Source organism: Aulonocara sp. 'chitande type north' Nkhata Bay, linkage group LG10 (genome assembly GCF_057382095.1).
Source record: "Aulonocara sp. 'chitande type north' Nkhata Bay isolate Kocher_YH1m ecotype deep benthic linkage group LG10, A_spYH_male_GT1.1, whole genome shotgun sequence".
NCBI classification, from domain to species: domain Eukaryota; kingdom Metazoa; phylum Chordata; class Actinopteri; order Cichliformes; family Cichlidae; genus Aulonocara; species Aulonocara sp. 'chitande type north' Nkhata Bay.
Window position 1 is genome coordinate 33,866,021 of NC_141353.1, and position 21,258 is coordinate 33,887,278.

At 39.1% G+C, this 21,258-nt stretch overlaps 1 protein-coding gene across 2 annotated transcripts in view; it reads left to right on the plus strand.

Moving 5' to 3' along the window:
• The first annotated feature begins 1,111 nt into the window (after positions 1-1,111).
• pcdh1a (protocadherin 1a) overlaps positions 1,112-21,258 on the plus strand; it is a 115,617-nt gene continuing 95,470 nt past the window's right edge. Inside the window, exons 1-3 of one of the 2 annotated variants that reach the window (XM_086309619.1) lie at positions 1,112-1,686; positions 9,460-10,274; positions 10,856-13,042. In XM_086309619.1, the coding sequence (XP_086165745.1) occupies positions 9,480-10,274; positions 10,856-13,042 (2,982 nt within the window). In that variant the 5' untranslated portion in view covers positions 1,112-1,686; positions 9,460-9,479. Of the gene's footprint in view, positions 1,687-5,737; positions 5,830-9,459; positions 10,275-10,855; positions 13,043-21,258 lie in introns of those variants that run through there. The other variant, XM_086309618.1, reaches the window with a different exon arrangement.

Consider the following 21,258-nt stretch of genomic DNA (forward strand, 5'->3'; position numbering starts at 1 on the left):
GTATGGCTGTTGAAAAGCAGCATAGCGGTGGCGATGCGTGGGCGGGAGCTCTAATATGATTGGCTCAGGGACACTGTAAGCCTGAGTGGCAGCCCTTAATGGGAGCCCTGGAGAGGTAACCCAACAGCTGTGTGTTTGCAGCTAATGAGAGATGGGGGAGGAGTAAAGGATCACAGACTGGAAACACTCTGATAAACTCTTGCTTCTGAATGGCTTGGGAAGATAGGAAATCAAGTTTTCTCCGGAGGACATTGCTTAAGGCTTTCCTTTGTGACAAAACCCTGCATTTGACTCATTACTCCTGGTCCATTGCTTTATGCCTAAGCAGTTATGATCACTGGCATCAGTGTTCAGGAAGAAAGGAAGAGAGTAACTGTGGCGTGGGATGAATTTCTCTCCCTGCTGAGCCATGCTGATTTATAGCCCTGAGCAAAAGCATTGTTTTTTTAATTACACTGCTGCAGTTTTAACAGATGATGCCACACATTACTAGTTTATTCCATTGTACACCAACAGCACAGTTTGTTTCACGTGCGGTTGATAGTCATTGTCTCCAAGAACAAGACAGTGTAGCGCATATTACTCCTACATCAAGCATTATTAACAGTTTCCTCAGCAGATATATGTGCTGCTTCTCTTCTTCCCTATCATAACCGCCTGAGGGTGGCGCCAAATGAATAAATAGTGGCCAAACAGCTTCCATTTTAGGCCGCTCATTTTGCTACATGTAATGCATATCAACAAGTAAACCGCCGGCACTGGCTACCTGTTACATCAATTTTGGACACGTTGTGCGATTAGTGAGCAGTTTTGAGGGGAAAGGAAAGACTGACACGAATTAAAATAGTGCAAGGCAAGCGGAGTGATTTCTTGATAAGCTTATTTAATAAGGTGCATCCCCCTGTTTGAGCTGACCCACTTTAATAAGATCCTCTTAAACTGTAGGCATCACATAATTTCCTGGTAGGCAGCCTTGGCATAATGTAGAGTATGAAGTTGCTGTGTGCTGCGGTGGATGGGAGCCCCACCTCCTCCCACGCTCTGATGAGTAGAGAGAGAAAAGAGAGAGGGAGCTAGGGGAGCAACTAACGTACCCACTGTATCTCACCACTTGCTGTCTGGAAATGCTTCAGATGGGCTTCTTGTTTAGGACCGGTTAGCGGTTTCTTTTTGCACGTTGCGAAAATGACATTTCTTTTGCTGTGTTTTAGACATCCAGTGCGTCCTTAGAGTGCGCTCTAAGCTACTTAGATCAGGGCTGGAGAAACTTGGACCAAAGGGATGCGACAGCGAGTGCAAATCTTTCCAAGGATCAGTTACTGAGGATTGAAAATGGCACACAGTAGGGCATCTTTATGGAATGAGATTCTTGGTTTCCCATCTCTGTCATAAAACAGTCTATACAATATAATTGCTCATAAGTTACAGCCGCATATTCTCACGGACTGAAAACTGTCTCTGTTCTTCACACTGTGGGACGGCGGTGAACGAAGGATTCTGAATTTTCATGCGGAAAGTTCTGAGTACTGTCTATGGATTTTGTGGCCGCTGAAGTGATTTTTGATCTCAGCACTGTGACGGAGGTTTGAGGGTTAGACACCTGCCTCTGGGAGCACCGCTGGACATATCAGCCGCGGGAAGAATTGGCTACGCGACAAGCGCTCACGTAAAAAGTCTCTGGCTCAGGTACTGAAATTACTGCAGAAATAATCAAGAAAGTTGATTCATGATGCAATGCCAATGAAGTTTATAGGAATGCATTTCGGACTTGTCTGAAGTGTTGTCGCTTAACACAGGCCGTGGCTCAAACAGATCGTTTATACAACAAGTTGCACTTTATAATAGACACACACAGAGCACAAAACAGCTGTCTGTTCGGTGTTACAGGTTGATAGGCGGTACAAAGGCTAGATGTGCCACCCGCAATAAGGATCCTCTGCATGATAAATTAGACGATGCATTTTAATTAAAACCTATGCGAGTAGACACGAGTTCCAGCCTGCGTCGGGGTTGGTATTAAGTCATTAACTCTGCATGTCATTGCACTTCAGCGACAATATGAGTGCGTGCGCTTTTCAAGCTGATCTGTACCGGCGATCGGCTAATTGCATTTTATTGCACCATTATGATTCTGTGAAGCAGAAAATGTGAACCATTTGTATCATCCTTCTTTCGCCATTTATCCCATACTAGCTGCAAACATCATACTAATTGCCTTTATTCGTGCATCTTGATTTGGCGTTGTTTACTCTGAACAATTTCTTGCAAACAATTCGGACTTCTCCTGCAGCCTGTCGTGTTCATAACTGTTATACAGTTTTTCTATGGAAGATTCGTGATTATAATTGGGGGGTGAAATCTTTGATCAGATCGTCGGCACGGGTAATCTCCTGTGCTCTCCAGTGAGAGTCTGGGGTGTTGTTTCTCGCCACTCCACCGACCACCAGGCACATTTTAATAGTCTGCTCTACGTAATGATGTCGGTCTAAGTTCCCACACATACTTTAGGCTACAAGGCCGTCATAACAGAGCAGATCAAACAGGCCTATAACCTACTTGTAGCCCAGATCTGAGAAACTGTCTGTAAGACATGAACCTGTTAAATGTTATTATCTAAATCATTCAGTGAATGAAACTTCTATCTATCTATCTATCTATCTATCTATCTATCTATCTATCTATCTATCTATCTATCTATCTATCTATCTATCTATCTATCTATCTATCTATCTATCTATCTATCTATCTATCTATCTATCCATCCATCCCACATAAGAATAGACTGTAAGGCTAATTTCCTCTGCCGATTTTATTTTTGAATTATTACCAGTAGGGAACTTTCCTCTGAATATTGTACAATAACATGCAATGTGCCATGTAATGGGGTTGCTGAAGGAAGGGTAAGTGTGTGGTAAACGGATCAAATTGTGGAAAGGGCACAAAAGGATTTTTTTCTGACTTCTCCAGCAGGTATTTGAGCTTGAGGGAGTGAACCTTTACTGCACAAAAGCAGTACAATAACCCCTATAAGGAAATTAAACTCTGTTTTAATCATGTTACACAGAGCAGTGAGGAATCCAAATTATACGATCTGCCAGTTTCTTTATATCTTTATATAAAGAACCTTTTAATATTGGAATGTGGCCTTTTTGATCTCAGTGTATTTCTTTTTTTTTTAATTTTACTTCTTTGTGACAGGAGTGACACAAGAGTGTTCTGTGTTTCAGCATGCATATGGATAATTCCAGTGCTCACGCCTTTAGAAAGTGTTTCCAACCAAAGGCTGTTGCTTTCTCATTACCGAAACCCACAGTTTGCAGTCAGTATAAGAGTGCAGCCTTACATTTGGCAGTAAATTCCATTGGTAGATCAGCAGTGTAAGGAGAGACCCATAGCTGTGATACTACCTATCATAAATCATGCCCGTGGGAGGGTAATGGATTTTACCTGTTATACTAGCTAAAGGCGCAGAGTCAGCCAATACATCAAATCACATCAGTTGAGAAAATCATTAAATCATCTGTTATCTTTCCACACTCTGGCAAAGCAGGAAGGAGCACAGAACAGCGTTGTACAGCACAAATTCATGAACCTGAGTCCCAGCATGTAACAGGTGAAAATTCAGGTCCTGCTTTTATCAGTTGCTGCAAAACAAGCAGCTACTACAAAATATCCTATTTAATTCCTCTGATGATTTTTTTTCTTCCCGGCACAACTCTAACCTTTTTTCTTATGAGTAATTTACTATTATGCCTCAGTTAATTCTGCATGTGAGTCATTTCTGCTGGACCTGTGGAGCGGCCAACTTAAAGAGCAAATGTCACCCAGTCAGTCTCTGAGTTGACTCAGTCAGAAGATAGTCTGTCTCCATGGCAACCAGAGCAGGCGCACATGCTCCGCAGCACAATTATATTGTTCTTCATTTTTATAACTACCTTTTTTTTTAAATGTATAATACCAACACTTACATAATCAGGCACAAACTCCTTTATCATTTTTTAAAATAATTTCATTTTAAGCCAAACATTGTTCTAAATCTTTCACAAACAATGCAAATTACTTTTGCTTTGCAATAAATTGTTACATACTGGCACGTAAAAGATGTGTTATTTATTTTTCAATTACAAAAATGAAAAACAACATAATCACTCCATATTTTATACAATGTTATTGTTAGCTGAAGTACTGCATTAACTTTTTTATTAGCATTTATCTTACCAATTATTTCTGTTTAATCAAACTTCACCCTCCTACTTGTATTTCCTTCCCTATATTTATCAGAGTTACTTACAGTAAATAAAGTAGTGCTAATTCTATCTCTGTCTCTCATTTGTCTCTCTTTCTCTGTGTTTGTGTATATATATATATATATATATATATATATATATATATATGTATGTATATTGTGTGTGTCCTCAGAATGAAAATTGTAGCACCATCGTTTATAGCAGTAAACAGTGGTAAAGATATCTCTGCACTTCTCTCCAGTTGATTCAGGACTGGATCTGTCATATAGGCTTGGATGGTACCAATTTTTCAGAGGTCATTTTTATGACTGGGTTCAGCAACCACAGCCTTAGCGAGGCAGGGACTTGTTTCCTTGGGAACCGCAGCACAACCTGACACAACCTAGGCTGGCACTTTGATTGTAGACACGCAGAAGTTGAAAAGTTCTCTTGAACAGATGGGTCAACTGGGTTGTGCACTGTGTGAGGGCTCAGTGTGAGGCTCAATCAGACCTCGTAGTTTGACTGATGTTTTAGCTGCCTGTGAAGTTTTTCACCTTCTCCTCAATGAAGAACAAAAAATTGCAGCGGTGGAGTGGAGGAGTCCTGCATTTTTATCTATTCATTTATTTTAGAACATGGTGAAGCGCATCAATGATTATTACTTCTTCAATCTATGATACGCAGACATCAGAAGGATAATGATGGAAGATATATTGTTAGGAGACAACAGTATTGTTCTGAATATATTGCTGAAATTCTAATCAAAACAGCATATTTTCCCACAGCACCTTTTGCATGTTTTTTCTGGCAAATAAGCAATGGTCATTTCTTTTAATTATTACAAAGGTCTATGGTTGTAGAAAAGACAAACTAAATTTAACACATAACACAATTTCACATTTAATAGTTCTATTTGTTTCTTTTTCTTTATAAAAATAATGCAGCAAAAAGTACCACAGTACTTTACCAGACACTTTTTTCAAGGTTTGTTTTTTTGCCTTCAGGTCAAGGAGTTGTGTAGTCAAATAGCAACCTCTACACCTCTACACTACATTTCAGTAAAACTTGAACATAAGTGACAACAACCTCCCAGGTGTGAAAGTGGGCATGAGTGAGAACCACTTTTCTTCCCCTCTTAGAGACACTCTTATCTACAGAGATCGTTGACAGGTGAAAAAGTATGCTTGGGTGAGCTTCTCCACCAAATTGTGAGTCTGTGTAATGATGGCCAAACTGAACATAAGTCATAAAACATTGACTCAATTGTTTGGACTTGTACTTACAGTTGGCACTCCTGATGGTCTTAATAAGCTAAGGTTTGGCCAGGCAGAGTTCTTGCTGTGTGGCAGGTCAATCCAGATAAACCTTGGGCTCTTAAACTCTACTGCTAAGCAGTTTTGCCTCGACTGCGTTTTCTGTTGCAAAGTTAAACATCTACACAAAACAAACAACAGACACTAGACCCATCGGGCAGTTTGAGGCTCTCTTTGAAAGTCCACCTCCATACTGTGGTACAGGCTGCCTTCAGCATTCATTTTTCAGTTTTTTTCAACATAGCAACCATCTGGACCATTGCGTGATCACAGCATGAGGTTTTGTGGTGAGTGCTGCTTCACTGGTAGACTTAAAGTTCCCTCCTCAGTCAAACAGTGGATGCCTTGATTGTATTTGGAAGGATTTTGTTTTTTTCCCTAAGAATATGTGTTGCTCTGGATCACCTTCATAAGGTCTCTGGCTCAGTATGCTAATTGGATTGTCTATTTGAACATGGTGTATTTTCCAACAAACAGTGCTCAAGGGAATTAGAGTCACCTAGGCAATACACAGTCTCTACAGTTCTGCCTCCTGGACTTACACAAGTTGTACTAGAGTTACCCAAGCAAGCAATGTCAAAGTTGTCCCGTGGAGCAGCTAGCAAAACATATTTTAGAGTTATAATTGGTTGTTCAGACGACAAATGAAAAAAAGTTTATATTCAGTGATTCTTTTTTAGTTTATTACAGCAGTGCTGCCACAATACTTGGTTGTTGACAGGGTGAATTTTAATAACCAAAAAGATTTCATTTTCTCAGCCTAGCACTTTCTCAATATTGCAGTCTTGCAATGTCTGATCCAGTTCAGTATTTTTCTTCCAGAGCTGGCATTTTTATAGCTGATTTCATTCATTAAGGAAGCTAAAATCTTAATTTTGGAAATGACTAAGAAAAGTATTTGATTTTTTGAGCAGTTCAACAGGACTCAACTATGACAAAAACATTTTATCACTCTGAGAGAACTAACCTCTTGTTCCTCCCTTTGATTTTCTGCTGAATTATGTATCGCGATCTGCCTGAATCAGCTTGTAGTCTTGTGGGTCTACCATCTGGGATGACAGATGATAACTAAGTTTTTTGGAGAAAAAGAGCTGAGATGCAGGGAATGTCACTCCTAGTTGTGTTCAGCACTTCTAATTTATCAATTTTGCTGCTCAGGTAGTAAATTTCAGTGAGACATCCAGTAGTCCAAGAAGTTTCACATCCTCCAGTAGGGAAAAATCTCCTGTTTCCCTTTGCCACCACCTCAGAGCACTTTGAGATGAGAAAAGGAAATCTGGCACTGTCAAGCTTTTGATAAAATATTTGTGGGAAAGCTGAGGAATGTGAGATAAAACCCAAAGGCGTGGTGTCAATGATATTCAGCAGAGATTCTCGCTGAGTGATAGCAAAACGCATATTTTACGAACAACATGAATTTTAATGTAAATGTAAACAAAGAAAAAAAAGGACACTAATTCACTAGACTGTCAGGCATGGTGCCATCTGGAAGACAGGCATGAGGCCAACTGGAAAACATTAAGTCATGAGTGTCATCAACCATAACAATCATGTCACTATCAAAGCATGGCTATTCATTGCAGAAGTGGCTATAATATCAGGGGAGCAGTTACAACCAAACCATTATAAAATCAGCTACGGTATGCCATTTTTAGATGCCACATTGTATAAATACATTTGAAAACTTTGAAATTTAACAGTGAATTTTAAAATAGAAATGAAAAAAAAAAGATGATGCACATATCAAGTAAGCTAAAGTAATTTTTACTGAATTCTCCAAATACCAATTTAATTGAAGCAATACATACATGCACACCTCATAAGTTCACATATCTTGTTGAAAGCATGTGTTTAATGGAATGGTAGGCAGCAGTATGAAACATTTACAGTGTGATTTATAATTCCCCTTAAAATTATATCCCATGGGATGCTGTTAATGTCAGTCTTGGGTATAAGAAAAGTGTATCTGCTGATTGCGTTTTTGCTTCTTCCTGCCTTTTTATACTGCAAACATGAACTGGAGAAAGCGCAATCACTGTTCATGCCACATTGACTACAGGTTCTCCTCACAAATGTAAAAAGGGAGACATTGATTTTTGAGCAATTAGTGCATCAATAACTAGCACTTTCAATTTTAATGTATTCAAAAGGAATTGGATTTTTCATTGAATTTCTGTATATTTGTGTTTTGCTGTCTAGCTTAATACTCATTTACCTTACTCCTGTATGGAACATTGCGGCATGCAGTTGCATTTTAAATAACTCCATTTGCTGTCGTGTATGTATATTTCTATCAGCTCTCACCCACACTGACTAGGGAAGCATTGATTCCTCTTGTTCTTTTCCTAATCCCTAACTGACGACATAGACCCACACTAGACTGAGCACCTGTGTTCTTTTCTGTTTCAGTTGAAAAACTATTGTGGAAATAATTGGAACTATTCACCTGTGTTTGGATTAACATAATGATTTACTTCTACATAACTTTTTAAACTAGAAGTAGCATTTTGTTTTCGCTGTAACTTTCTTTAAAAGCCTGTGAAAATAAAGAAATGCTGTAAAACAGTGCAGCATTGAAGAGACAGTGACTGCGACATGGACTGCTGTTGTCTAATTATAACCCGAGTCATTAAAGCTGGTATTGATCAGCATATTGAAGTTTTGCATTAGTAACACAAACATAGCACAATAAAATCGGATGCACTGAAATGAACTCTACTTGATTAGTAAGTGGACACTCACTGATTCAGCAGACACACAATTTTTTTAAACTGTTTTCACGATGAAGTTTTCCAGAGCATGAGACCTTGATACTTAACCCCAATGATTGCTCCTATTTCAATTACCAATAGGACTCAAACACACACACATGCATATACACACACACACAGAAAGAAAGAAAGAGAGAGAGGGGAAATAATTATACTCTAAAATCATTGCAGCATGAAAAAAACAGAAGTCTTTTGCTAGAGGGAGTAAAGATCAAAGAAGACACTAAAATAATGGGTCACAATTGTAGAGTTGAAAGGTTCAAAATCAAACACAATAATTACAGTGTTTGAGCTAGCCAGTGGCAATGGAGTGTGGAAATGTCTGCATTGTGCAATGCCAGGTGGAAGCTGGATGTGATGATAGTAGCAAAGTTGCATAATTGGCATGAGAAAGAAATTTGACTCTATGACCTTTAGTATGCAAGTGTTCATTGTCAGACGCCTCTTGGGTAAACAAATTGGTCAAATATATCATTTCTCTCAGCAGACAAAATCTTCGCTCGTAAGGGTGTATTCTTGAGCGTGGATTTCAAACCATAGGTTATTTTAGAGCTACATTGCTTCCCTACTCAATGTCTAGCTGTGTAATAAAGAAATAATGAGTCTCTTAGGCTGTGAGTTTTTGTATTACATTTTTATTTGATTATTCAGCTGAAACAATCCACACTGGCCCTGAAGTTTGTTTTGGATGTAAGCTCACAAGATATAATTTCTTGTTCCTACATTCATTTTTCCATGAATTTCATAAAGCTGAGATATTCATTGAAACTCTTGAAGCTCTGAGACTGAAAAGAAGCCATGCTGGGATAGCTATGATTGCATTTTTTTAAATGCCCTATTTTCTCTTTGTTATTGTTGTTGTCTAATTATTGTGTTGTTCTTCTAGGTATGCTGTATGTTTTACTTGCAAGTTATTGAAAAAAAAAAAACGATTAATTTTATAGCTGTAGAGTCATTATTCAAAAACACAGTGCTGCTTGCTTCCCCTGTCTAATGTTTCACTTTGACCCTCTGTTAGTTTTTTTTTTTCATTTTTGAATAATTAAATAAAAAGTAACAGCTATGTAAATATTGCTTTATGGAGCTAGGTTTCAGCAGAAAGGGAACCAGCTTTTTAACCCATATTGTGTTTTTTTCATTTTACAGGCAGATCGTCTGATGACCTAATGGAACTGAATTTACAAGTGATATTGTGTTGGGTCGTGGTGCTGCATTGTGGCTCTGCTGAAGGCAGTATCCTGTACCGGGTCCAGGAGGAGCAACCTCCAAATACTCTTATAGGTAGCCTGGCAGCAGACCAGGGACTGCCAGACTCAGGTCACCTTTACAAGCTAGAGGTGGGTGCCCCTTATCTTCGTGTCGATGGAAAGACAGGGGACATTTACACCACAGAGATTCCTATAGACAGAGAAACCCTGAGGGACTGTCGCTCCCTGGCTAAGGGTAAACCCTGCTACCTGGAATTTGAAGTATCAGTGACTGATCTGATACAAAACCAGAGCCCACGGCTTATTGAAGGACGCATTGAAGTACAGGACATCAATGACAACACCCCCCAATTTCCTTCTTCTGTGCTTACCATCTCAGTCCCCGAGAACACGATCATGGGAGCGTTATTCTCCATACCTCTAGCTACAGACAGGGACTCTGACAGGAATGGGGTAGCTGACTATGCGCTGACTGCAGGGCCAGATGCTGCAACCCTGTTTGGTTTGCAAGTGGCTGATGACAGGGGAGGGAAGCTCCCACAGCTCATTGTCCTGGGCAACCTAGATCGTGAGTTAAAGGATTCTTATGACCTCACCATAAAGGCAGTGGACGGAGGAAACCCTCAGCGCTACAGCAGTGCATTACTCAGAGTGGTGGTGACTGATGCCAATGATAACGCTCCCAAGTTTGAAAAGTCCACCTATGAGGCAGAGGTTTCGGAAAATAGCCCTGTCGGACACTCTGTGTTGCAGGTAATTTAAAAACTTTTTTTGTATAATGTTGTAGTCTGGATTGCAAAGTTAAATTGTAACCAGCAATGTCTTTCTGAATAAATGTATAGTTTTAAATTTTGGATTTTACCTTTTTCAATATATTTTTGAAGAGAGCATTAGCTCATTATCCTTCTACAGGTAATAAATGCTTATATCTTGTATTGACAATGTAGTTGCAGAACAGTGTGAGATATTATTTTCGGAGTATAAATTGCTCTGTGCAGGATTTTCACAGCATGTTGCTGCGGATTTACACTGATTATCATGAAGGAAATGTCAGGCCTAATAATTTACAACCTTTCATTGAATCCTAGAAAAAAGAGAAAAGAAGGCTAGTGATGTAACTATCAAAAAACAGAGGAAAAGCAATAGCCAAAACAAAGTTATCTACATGCTGTGATTTAAAGTGATCAGACCCACACAGATTCCTGGATTAATTTATTCAGTGACCAATGATTCATTAGTTACATTCATTGTTAGTGTTGTAAATAACATTAGTTACAACACTAACTGTTGCGCATATTTAATGACTTTAACCATTGAATATGTTTTGATTACAGGTTAAAGCAAACGACTCTGACATGGGCCCGAATGGAGAAATTGAGTACACCCTTCACCAGGCAGTAGACCCAGTGCCGAAACTCTTACGAATTGATCGGTCCACTGGCATCATCTATGTCAAAGGACCACTGGACAGGGAGGAAATCAGCAGCTTGTCCTTCTATGTGATAGCAAGGGATAAAGGCCCTCAGCCTAAAAGCTCTAAGACATTTGTAACCATTGAAGTGACTGACCAAAATGACAATGCTCCAGCTGTGGAGATTCGTGGGATTGGCCTTGTGACGCACAGTGAAGGAGTGGCAAATATTTCCGAAGACATGCCAGTGGGAACAGCTGTTGCTTTAGTTCAAGTATCTGACAAAGATGAGGGAGAAAACGCTGTGGTCACTTGTGTGGTAGCAGGTGATGTGCCATTTCAGCTTCGCCCTGCCAGTGACTCAACCAGTGACAACAAGAGGAAGTATTTCCTACAGACCACCACACCTCTCGACTATGAAAGAGTTAGAGATTACCGAGTAGAGATTGTGGCTGTAGATTCTGGAAACCCAGCACTCTCTAGTACAAACTCTTTGAAGGTTCAAGTGACTGATGTGAACGATAACTCTCCAATATTTTCCCCTACCTTGTTTGAGGTTGATTTTGCTGAAGAAAACCAACCAGGAGAAAAAATTTTAGATGTTATAGCCACAGATGCTGACAGCGGCACTAATGCCGAACTTCTCTATAATATTTTGCCAGATTCATCCATCAAAGGCTTGTTTGAGATTGACCCAAATACAGGCGAAGTAAGAGCCAAAAGCTCTCTTGATCGTGAACACAAAGAACAATATGAGTTTCGTGTCACTGCAGCAGATAAAGGGTCTCCTGTCCATAAAGGAACAGCAACTGTTGTAATAAAAGTAATAGACCGCAATGACAATGATCCCAAATTCATGCTTAGTGGCTACAGTTTTTCAGTCTTGGAAAACATGCCACCTCTGAGTCCAGTTGGTATGGTGACAGTCCTAGATATGGACAAAGGCGAGAATGCCCACGTTCACCTCTCTGTAGAGCCTGATGAAGGAAAGTTTGTTGTTCAAAATGGAACAGGAACTATTCTCTCAAGCATCTCGTTTGACAGGGAGAAAGAAAGCAGCTATAATTTCCGTCTAAAAGCAGTGGATGGAGGAGAGCCACCCAGGTCTTCATATGTGGGTGTTACAATCAATGTACTGGATGAAAATGACAATGATCCCGTGATAACTAAGCCCTCCAACTCTTCCTTCAGACGCTTATCACCTCTAGCCTCCCCAGATAGCCACGTTGAAGTAGTGGAAGCTGAGGACCTGGACAATGGCCCTAATGCAGAGCTGGTGTTCAGTATCGCTGGTGGAAACCCTTACCAGTTATTTCGCATTTCCCCCTCAAGTGGAGAGATCACTCTAGCAAAGGAGATGACACGCAAACATGGTGGATTACATCGCCTAGTGGTGCGAGTAAGTGACAAGGGGAAGCCTGCACGCCACGCTACTGCCCTGGTCCACATCTATGTCAATGAAACCATTTCAAATGTCAGCTTAGTGGAAGCCTTAGTGGGACACAGTCTTTACACTCCACTGGACAGGGACATTGCTGGTGATCCCGACAATGGTTTTGCTGCTCAGCGTAGTAATATATTGTTTGGAAGCCTTGCTGGTGTAGCAGGTGTTGTAATGTTGATCTTGGTGGTGGTATTTATTCGCCACCGCATCCAAAGAGAAACCAAGAGTGGATATCAAGCTGGCAAAAAGGAAACCAAGGACTTATATGCACCCAAACAGGCCCCAAAAAACACCAAAGGCAAACGTGGACGGAAAGGCAAACCTCAGAAGTCTCCAAAACCACTCGGGGAAGACGAAGAGGTCAGCCTTCAAAAAAGTCTGAAGTTCAATCTTGATGGAGTCAATGATAGCCCCAGGATACATCTGCCTTTAACATATTCACCAGGAAGCCCTGATATAGGCAGACACTACCGTTCCAACTCCCCTTTACCCTCCATCCAGCTGCAAGCCCAATCGCCATCTGCCTCACAGAAGCATCAGGTGGTCCAGGACCTCCCTGCCACCAACACCTTCGTAGGAACAGGAGGAGACGACAATTCCACTGGCTCAGACCAGTACTCAGATTACAGCTACAAGACGGGCCAACCGAAGTATAACAACAAACAGGTACAGTTATCTCAAGCGCATAGTAAGGTCTGTCTGAGGAATGGGTGATTGGTTTGGTGGATTTTGTGAGAATGTTGAAAAGCAGTGATTTCATTATAAGACTTGCAATATTTTAGTCTTATTATCTACAGTCCTGAAAATCACAGATTCAACAACTCTCATTCATGACTACTTTGGCAGTTCTAGTAATTTGATATGATTTACTTTGACAATAACAGTCCCAAATTTGAATTATCTGAATGCCATTTTTGTCATTGTGCCATCTATCTGGATTGTAAAAATGTAAAACGATAGTTAAAAATTTAGTACAAATTTGTTACTGGCTGTTTTACTCAGTGCATAACTGTAAATTGTGTGTGATGATATACGAAGAACAGACCAAATCATTTCCAAAATTATATTATCCATTCTTTCTCTTACTAGTAACTGTCTGCTTTGCTTCTCTGGGTAAGGCATGTATATATGTAAAATTGCATAGACAGAAAGAAAGTTGCTGCAAGTATTTGCTCAATTGTGGCACTGCTAAAAAATAAGATTTTGTCAGGTTGGCAGAAGAGTTGAGCAGGGATGGTCTGTTCTCACTTACTTCTGCTCTTCTGCTTGACCTCTAGTACTCTGTAGTGATCTCGGGAGGTCATTTGCTCTTATCTCCCTGCTCCTTATGCTCTTATCTCCTCTTATCTGTACAACATTTGGGCTTGAATCACTATGGAAACAGAAATATTAATAGAGTCAGAAGGGATTACGAACAGAAAGATTTTAGAGAGTAAGGCTAGAAAGCTAGTGTGTCTCTGGGTTTCTGTGTCATCTGCAACTGTGTAAATGTGTGTCTTGGACTACACAAATATAAATTTGTGTGCAGGAGGGGATAAGGCAGATTATCATTATCCTTATATAGTAGAACATCCCTTATTATACAGAAAAATGTCCAGATGTCTTGATCCCACCAGTTACACAGCCACGCTTGAGCCACTGAAATGGATCTGTGGTTTTTATTTATTTACTTTTTTAGTTAAATATGTGCTGAACTCACATTCAACACAGAAAAAAAACAGCTAGTGTCAGTGAGAGGTAAGATGCTGATAAGACAACTTCAAAGAATACCCAGCACCAAAGACAGCTTTGCGCAGGGGCATTCCATCACAAACAACCACAAATTCAAAAACTCAGGGTATGATTAGCAACCTAACATGACTGATTCCTCTGAACCACACTGAGTGAAAAGTGATATATTTGTGAAACACACACCAACTAGATCTAACAATACTTTATTCATGTCGCTACTGTGGCATTCAAAGGATGGCTATTATTTAGTACTGAAAATATTTGACATTGATGTAAACAATTTATTTTCAACCAGGACGAGTTAACATGAGCTTTCAAGACACTTCCTACATTTCAGCCGTACAAAACAGTTTGACATTCTCCAAGGCTTTGCAGATAACGTTTGCCACATAAAAATTAGCAAAAATAGAAGGGGAAAACATGCCGCTGAGTTCTGAACATGTGTAGGTGACACATTTTCTGTGGAGATATTTTCAGAGCCAGTCTCACAGTTGGCTTGTTGGTAGTTTTAGCAGATGTTAGTTGACAGCTTAGGTGATCACAAGCCGTTGTGGGTGGAGTCAGTTTAGAGAACAGTCACCACTGTCTTCTTGATGGACAACATAAGGGACCAAAATGACTGCAAGCCACAGGGTGTGTCTGGGTGTTTGTGTGTAGTGCCAATCTCTCTGTTTGTATGTAGATTTGCTCCTTAATCTAAGAGTGTTAATTGTGTCTGGCACAGATGTAAGCTCTCAGCATTTAACAGTATTGTGTGTGCGCTTTCTCAATATGATCGCATAAATACATATGCAACATGACTCAAGTGAGTGACAGGCTGTTTAAAAACATGGACAGATGTTGAAGCTCATGTGACATACCTCAGCAGATGTTGTCTTGTGTATGGCATCCCCTCTCACATCAGGAAGAACAGATTGACCAAAATATATAATTAAAGCAACTGCCAAGTGATGCGACAGATCTAGAGTGGTGCCATTGTTTTAATTAACTGTGCTGCACTCAACAACTAGTTTTGTTTTTTTGTTTCCCCAATATGGTCAGATGTCTATTTTTTTTTTTTTGTCAAATCTCAAAGTCTCAAATTTCCAGCGTGCATGTTCAGGGATTATGAGCATATGAAACATTACAAGCGTTTAATGATATTTTTTTGTTTCAAGCAGTATCTTCATGCTTTAGGCTTTAATTAGAGACAGTTTCCTTCTGAACACAAATCTATTGTCAGGTGGCATCTGAGCGGATATTAAACAAATTGATCAAAAAAACGATATAAAAGTGTGTGAGTGTGTTTGTGAGTGTGTTAGTGGTATTAGACGTTGATTGCAGAGATATATTTAAAAGATGAAAATATTTTCCCAGGTTTAGATTGCAGGTGCAAATAGACTGATAATGTAAAATTAGATGGAGTGTAATTAAAGACTGTCATACATGCATTAGTATTTATTTGCAGGTAAAATATTGTCTTGTTTGCTGCACCTACTTAACTCTTCATTTTGAACTTATTTGTGGAGCTGGTCATTACAAAATGATTACTTTTTCATCTTCTCTATTTGAACTTATCAGAAGCATCTCTACATAAATATGCTAGATTAATGAACAGCCCAAGGCTGAATAGTAGAATATTAAAGTACTATATTACTCAAGAACCCGAACAGATGTTTCAGATGTGCTAATTAGATCATCATATTACCTAAGCATGTGCCAGCTATATGTGCAAAATAATATTTGTTTAGTTTCCTACACCAGGAGCTAGTACTGCTATCAGTTCAGAAACATTTTGATCTTTTCCCAAGACTCTGTGGAGAATGTTTCAGCCCTGTAATTGTTTTAGATTAACCCACTTCTGCAAATATTCCTAAAATGCTGTTTCCAGGATGTAATGTTTTGCAAAAAAGAAACAGCAACAGACACTCAACGCCACTAATCACACTTCTAATTTTGCATTCCATGTGTCTACAAGCAATAACATTCAGTAACATGGACAGTGCTTTTGCTGCCAACTAGCTCCAAAGCTTCTGAGAGCCATTGCATCAGAGGTGGAAAAAGGATGATAGGCACTAAAGAAGCCCAGCTTCATTCCTCTGTGGTCTGTGTCAACACCCTTTAGAATAACACTCATCAAATGCTAAACTAGAAAGTTTTAGATCAAGGAAAATTACTGAGCACTAATGTAGCATCATAGTCAGCCCAAATGGTTCTATACTAGATTCAAACAAACATGTGGGAGACTTCAAATAGTGGGGTGTTATAGCCTCACTGTACTGAATATGCATAGAGGTTCTTACAGTTTCTGCTTGCACCTGTTTGGGTATTGTTGTAATTAAAGTAGGGACACTAGGAATTTTCCTCAGGGTCTTGGCAAGTTAAGCCATTTTTAGATATATGCCACAATTTTATTCTTGGGCAAACAATATATTGTACTAATTACTGCATGTGAAGTTACCATCCATACAAATAGTGGTTCCTTGATTCTTAAGATTTAAAGGGAAACTTTTTATTTTATTAACAGAATATGAATATTTTAAATAAGTGTGTTTTACCCAGTGTCATCCATTTGGACAAAATAAAGCAAATGAATAGTAGTAGTCACGAAAGTAACATAGCAAAGCAAATGTTGGTACATAGTTGTATTTTGAAAACACAACATTGTAAGCTGCACATTTCTAAATCCAGGCTGCTAAAGGTTGCACCTTTTGTAGTTTACCCCCTCATCACCTTTGAATGTGTGATATTGCATGATGGTTGCTAGAGAAACCAGTGACTCACGTTAGCCATTAGACCTGATAATTAGCTCTGTTGGGTCCAAGAGCTGGCACCTTTTTTCACACTTCATTTAATGAGAATCTTACATATGAACAAAAAGCAAAATGAAAGTCAGGAAGGACTGAAAATCATCTGTTACACAACAATCATTACTGCGTCACTGTATTTTTTATGCATCAACGCATGCTGATAAAATGTTCTATTCATTCAATGAGGATGAATTTTGTCCAGCTCTGGCTTACTTGTTCATCTCCATGCCCACCTGTAGTAGAGTGAGTCAGTGTGAGTCTTAATTAACCTGCTTCTTTGTTAAGAAGGGCCCACACTTTGTGAACTTTAGGCATCCCTTTGAGCTGGGATTAGCCCGATTTAGTCCAATGCGGGTATTTGAAGTCAGCCGAGGTATATTACAGATGAGGCTGGAAGCACAATTTGTTCTTTGAGACTGTAACACACTGGCCCTCAATTACTTAGGTGTGTTTGGAAGTCTTCTTACCGTGCACGAAAAACAAGTGCGTAAAATTACTATCAGATTAATCGAGCATGTGCACTGCCCTTTTTTGCCCTCATCACTATAGTCATGTTAGCAAAACAGAATCATTCTGAACTAACAGATTGGTACAATCTGTATACACGCATACTATCTGCACACGACATTATCTATATAAGAAAATGCATTTACCTCTAGGTTAAGTGGGGAAATTAGTGGCAATGAAAGCACAGAATGAAAGAAAGAAAGAATGAAAGAGAAAACCCTGTACGCTTCACTGAAGCAAGGAAGCAAGAGAAAGTCCAAATGAAGAAAGTGAAACATTTTTGTGCAAAGAGGAAGTCAAAAGACACGAATTCCCACAAATGTTTCCACCAGACTGAGGATTGTTGAAAACAAAAAGTCTGTGGCTGAAATAATGGGGGTTCTGAATGTTGTTTCCCCCTGAGACAGGCACTGTGACTCGGGGAAAAAAAGTTTGGCTATCAAACATTCTATAAAAAAGAAGAAAACAGTGAAGGGGAAGGAGCACGTAATCTGTCAGCTCAAGATGAGAACCTCACTGCAATGAAAAATGAAATTAATTAATTAATTAAAAAAATGTGATAGTGCCAAGAAACTGACTTAAGAAAATGACTGTAATGATGTCATCCAGGAATGATATGGCATTTTTAATACCGTTGAAGCCTACAGTTTTCCATTTAGTATTCTGTTCAGATTTTTTTTTTTTATGTTTTTGATTGATTGTAATTCTGAACATTTTGCGACTTATGGTGTTTTAGAAAACAGCAAGTACTGGCCAAATTAGCCCTGGGTCTTTGATCTCGTCCTTTAGATGCAGTGATAATAGCATTTAGCCAAAATTAATCGTTCTGTCTACAAACAACAATGGCATGGTATCTTCATATCATCATATATTACCATTCCTTTTGTAGGTAAAGTTAATAATGTCTATTTTTCAACAAGCCTGTCTGAAAAGGGCTTGATTATTGCACATTTGAAGAAATAGGACTGATGAAGTCACTGGTATCAGTGAAATAATATTCACATCGTGGCTTTGCCTGAAATTAATCTTGATTCAAGCTGCAATGACTCTGAGCTGGCTGTAAGTGGTTACAAGTTGTACAGGGCAGACAGAAATAAATTAGGTGTAGGCGTTGCTTTTTATCTCCAGGAACAGTGATAAAAAATGTTTAATGAGTCCAGAGATTGAGAATTTTTGGTTAAAGATTTGTTTTTAACATTTATGCCTATTTTATAGGCTGTTGTTACAGACCACCTAATTCTAATATACAGTATTTTGAAAATTTAAGTGTAATGTAACAGAATAGAATTTTTTTTTCTTCCTGGTGACCTGAACTTTTATTGGTTTCTATCAATCTTAATGAATCTTAATTTCTTAATAAGTACTGCTCATTTAGAAATAAACCTTATCTGAATTACAGGGATCTCTAAACTTTCCTCAAATTGTGACAAGGTCAACAGTTTCTGTAAATAACCGTAGTAATAAAATCTCTATGTGCACTAATCACATTTGTAAATAATAAAATAATATGATCAGGGTCTGTATTGGTGGCAGTTGGGTTCAACATTCATAATTTAAACTTGGAAAACAAAATTGTCAAAATCTGTAAAATAGCATTGTCCTTTGTAGAAGTTATGGAAATTTGATATGGATTTATTTTTGAATGATGTTAAATTGGTCAGAATTATGGTAAATGGCCTGTATTTGTATAGCGCTTTACTAGTCCCTAAGGACCCCAAAGTGCTTTACACATCCAGTCATCCACCCATTCACACACTGGTGATGACAAGCTACATTGTGGCCACAGCCACCCTGGGGCACACTGACAGAGGTGGGGCTGCCGGACACTGGCGCCACCGGGCCCTCTGACCACCACCAGTAGGCAACGGGTGAAGTGTCTTGCCCAAGGACACAACGACCAAGCCGGGACTCGAACCGGCAACCTTCCAATTACAAGGCGAACTCCCAACTCTTGAGCCACAATCGCCCCATTATGTGGGGAAATCTTGCAAATAGGGCTGTAACCGTGTTTATGGATGATCTAATGCAGTGGTGCCCAATCCCGGTCCTCGAGAGCTACCGTCCTGCAGCTTTTAGATGCATCCTTGTTCCCACACACCTGAATCAAATGAATAGCTTGTTATCAGGCCTTTGCCAAACATGATGGCATGCTGAAGAGGTAATCAAACATTTGATTCAGCTGTGTTGGAGTAGGGATGCATCTAAAAGCTGCAGGATAGTAGCTCTCGAGGACTGGGATTGGGCAGCCCTGATCTAATGTATCTGTTAACCCTTTTATACATGAATTATGACAACCTCAATCAGGATTTTTTTCTTAAGTATTTTTATTAATCTTTAGCCATGAAAATATTAATAAAAATACTTAAGCAAAAAATCTTGATTGAGGTTTTTTCAATTCATGTATGAAAGGGTTAAATAACAATAATTACAATGAAATACGTCATACATCTATAGTAACATTAAACAACCAGTGGGTGGCAGGGTATGGAGTGACACATCAGTGCCCAATGTAGTGGTTTATGTGCAAGTATACCATCAACACTGACACAAATATAAGAAAACAGCCTTTGAATAGCTGTCCACTGTAGTGGCCACTATGCGTGAAAGGGTTCCACTTAGGAAGCGCTCAGTGAAGGAACCCTGTCTTGATGATAAATTAAGATTAGCAATGCTTTACTGAGATAAGGCTAAAGAGATTCCTTAGAAATGATGATGTATTTCTGACAGAAGATGCTAGTGTAGATTAAGAAATATGTCAACTAAATTGTATTATAACAAAAAGAAGTAATAGATTAATAATATAAGGAAATCCTATACATTTAATAGGCTGGCAGTTGCATTATGGGGTACAGTTGAATGTTATTTAATGCTTTGATCTCAGCAGGGAGACTAAAATATGTTTGTCCTACAGCATTCACCGTAGCTAGGATTATTCACTTAAATTTGGGAGGGTAAGAAAAAAGAATTCAGTTGACCACAGTCTGCGATTTACGGACTTCACTGTAACTTTAAAAAATATATAATACATACATTTGACATAGGAACATTTTCGGGCCCCAAGGATACTAGCAACCACAATGGAGAAGCTAATGGGAATCCAAGTTTTATAAATAATCATAAGAATAATAGTCAGCATGATTCATTATAGTAGTAGTCATAGTAATCATAGTAGTAGTAGTAGTAGTAGTGATGGATGTATTCATTTTAACGAGTTGTGTGTATGTTTGCTAAAACAACCTGGGCTTTTTTTCATTTTTTCATATACATGGTTAGGGGCAGTTTTCAATTTGTTTGTGAAGCACAAACAAATTAAGGTACGAAAATAGTGATAAATCACCGATTTGTGTGTGATATGTTCGTATGCACGATTTAGCAGATTTGTCTTATGCTTATTTTTACTGAAGACCGGTGGAACCATGAAATCACTGAAAATTTGTCATCTGCATTTTACTGAATAGTTGGGAAAGCATGGCGTGCTGCTAAATTATCATTTCCTATCTCACTTTCCAATCTGCCTCCCAGTATTTTACAAACAGACACAGGCACACACGCAGACATACTCACCCACAGACATACTCATTCACACACACAGGCAAGCACACAAACACACAAACAGCTCTTTGTGCACCACATATTTGCCCTGGCTGATTACTCAGAAAAAGAAGGCTAGAAGGAAAGTGAGGTAATGGTGGAGTAATTTGCCCTGCCTGCACGGCATGTTTTCTTACTGTTTTATAGTGTCAATGCATGATTCAATACACTGCATCAGTATTGCATTGTAGTGAAAGCACTGCACATTTGATGCTGCTCCTTCACAACTTAATACAGCCAGATAATAAAGAAAAAAATATGCCA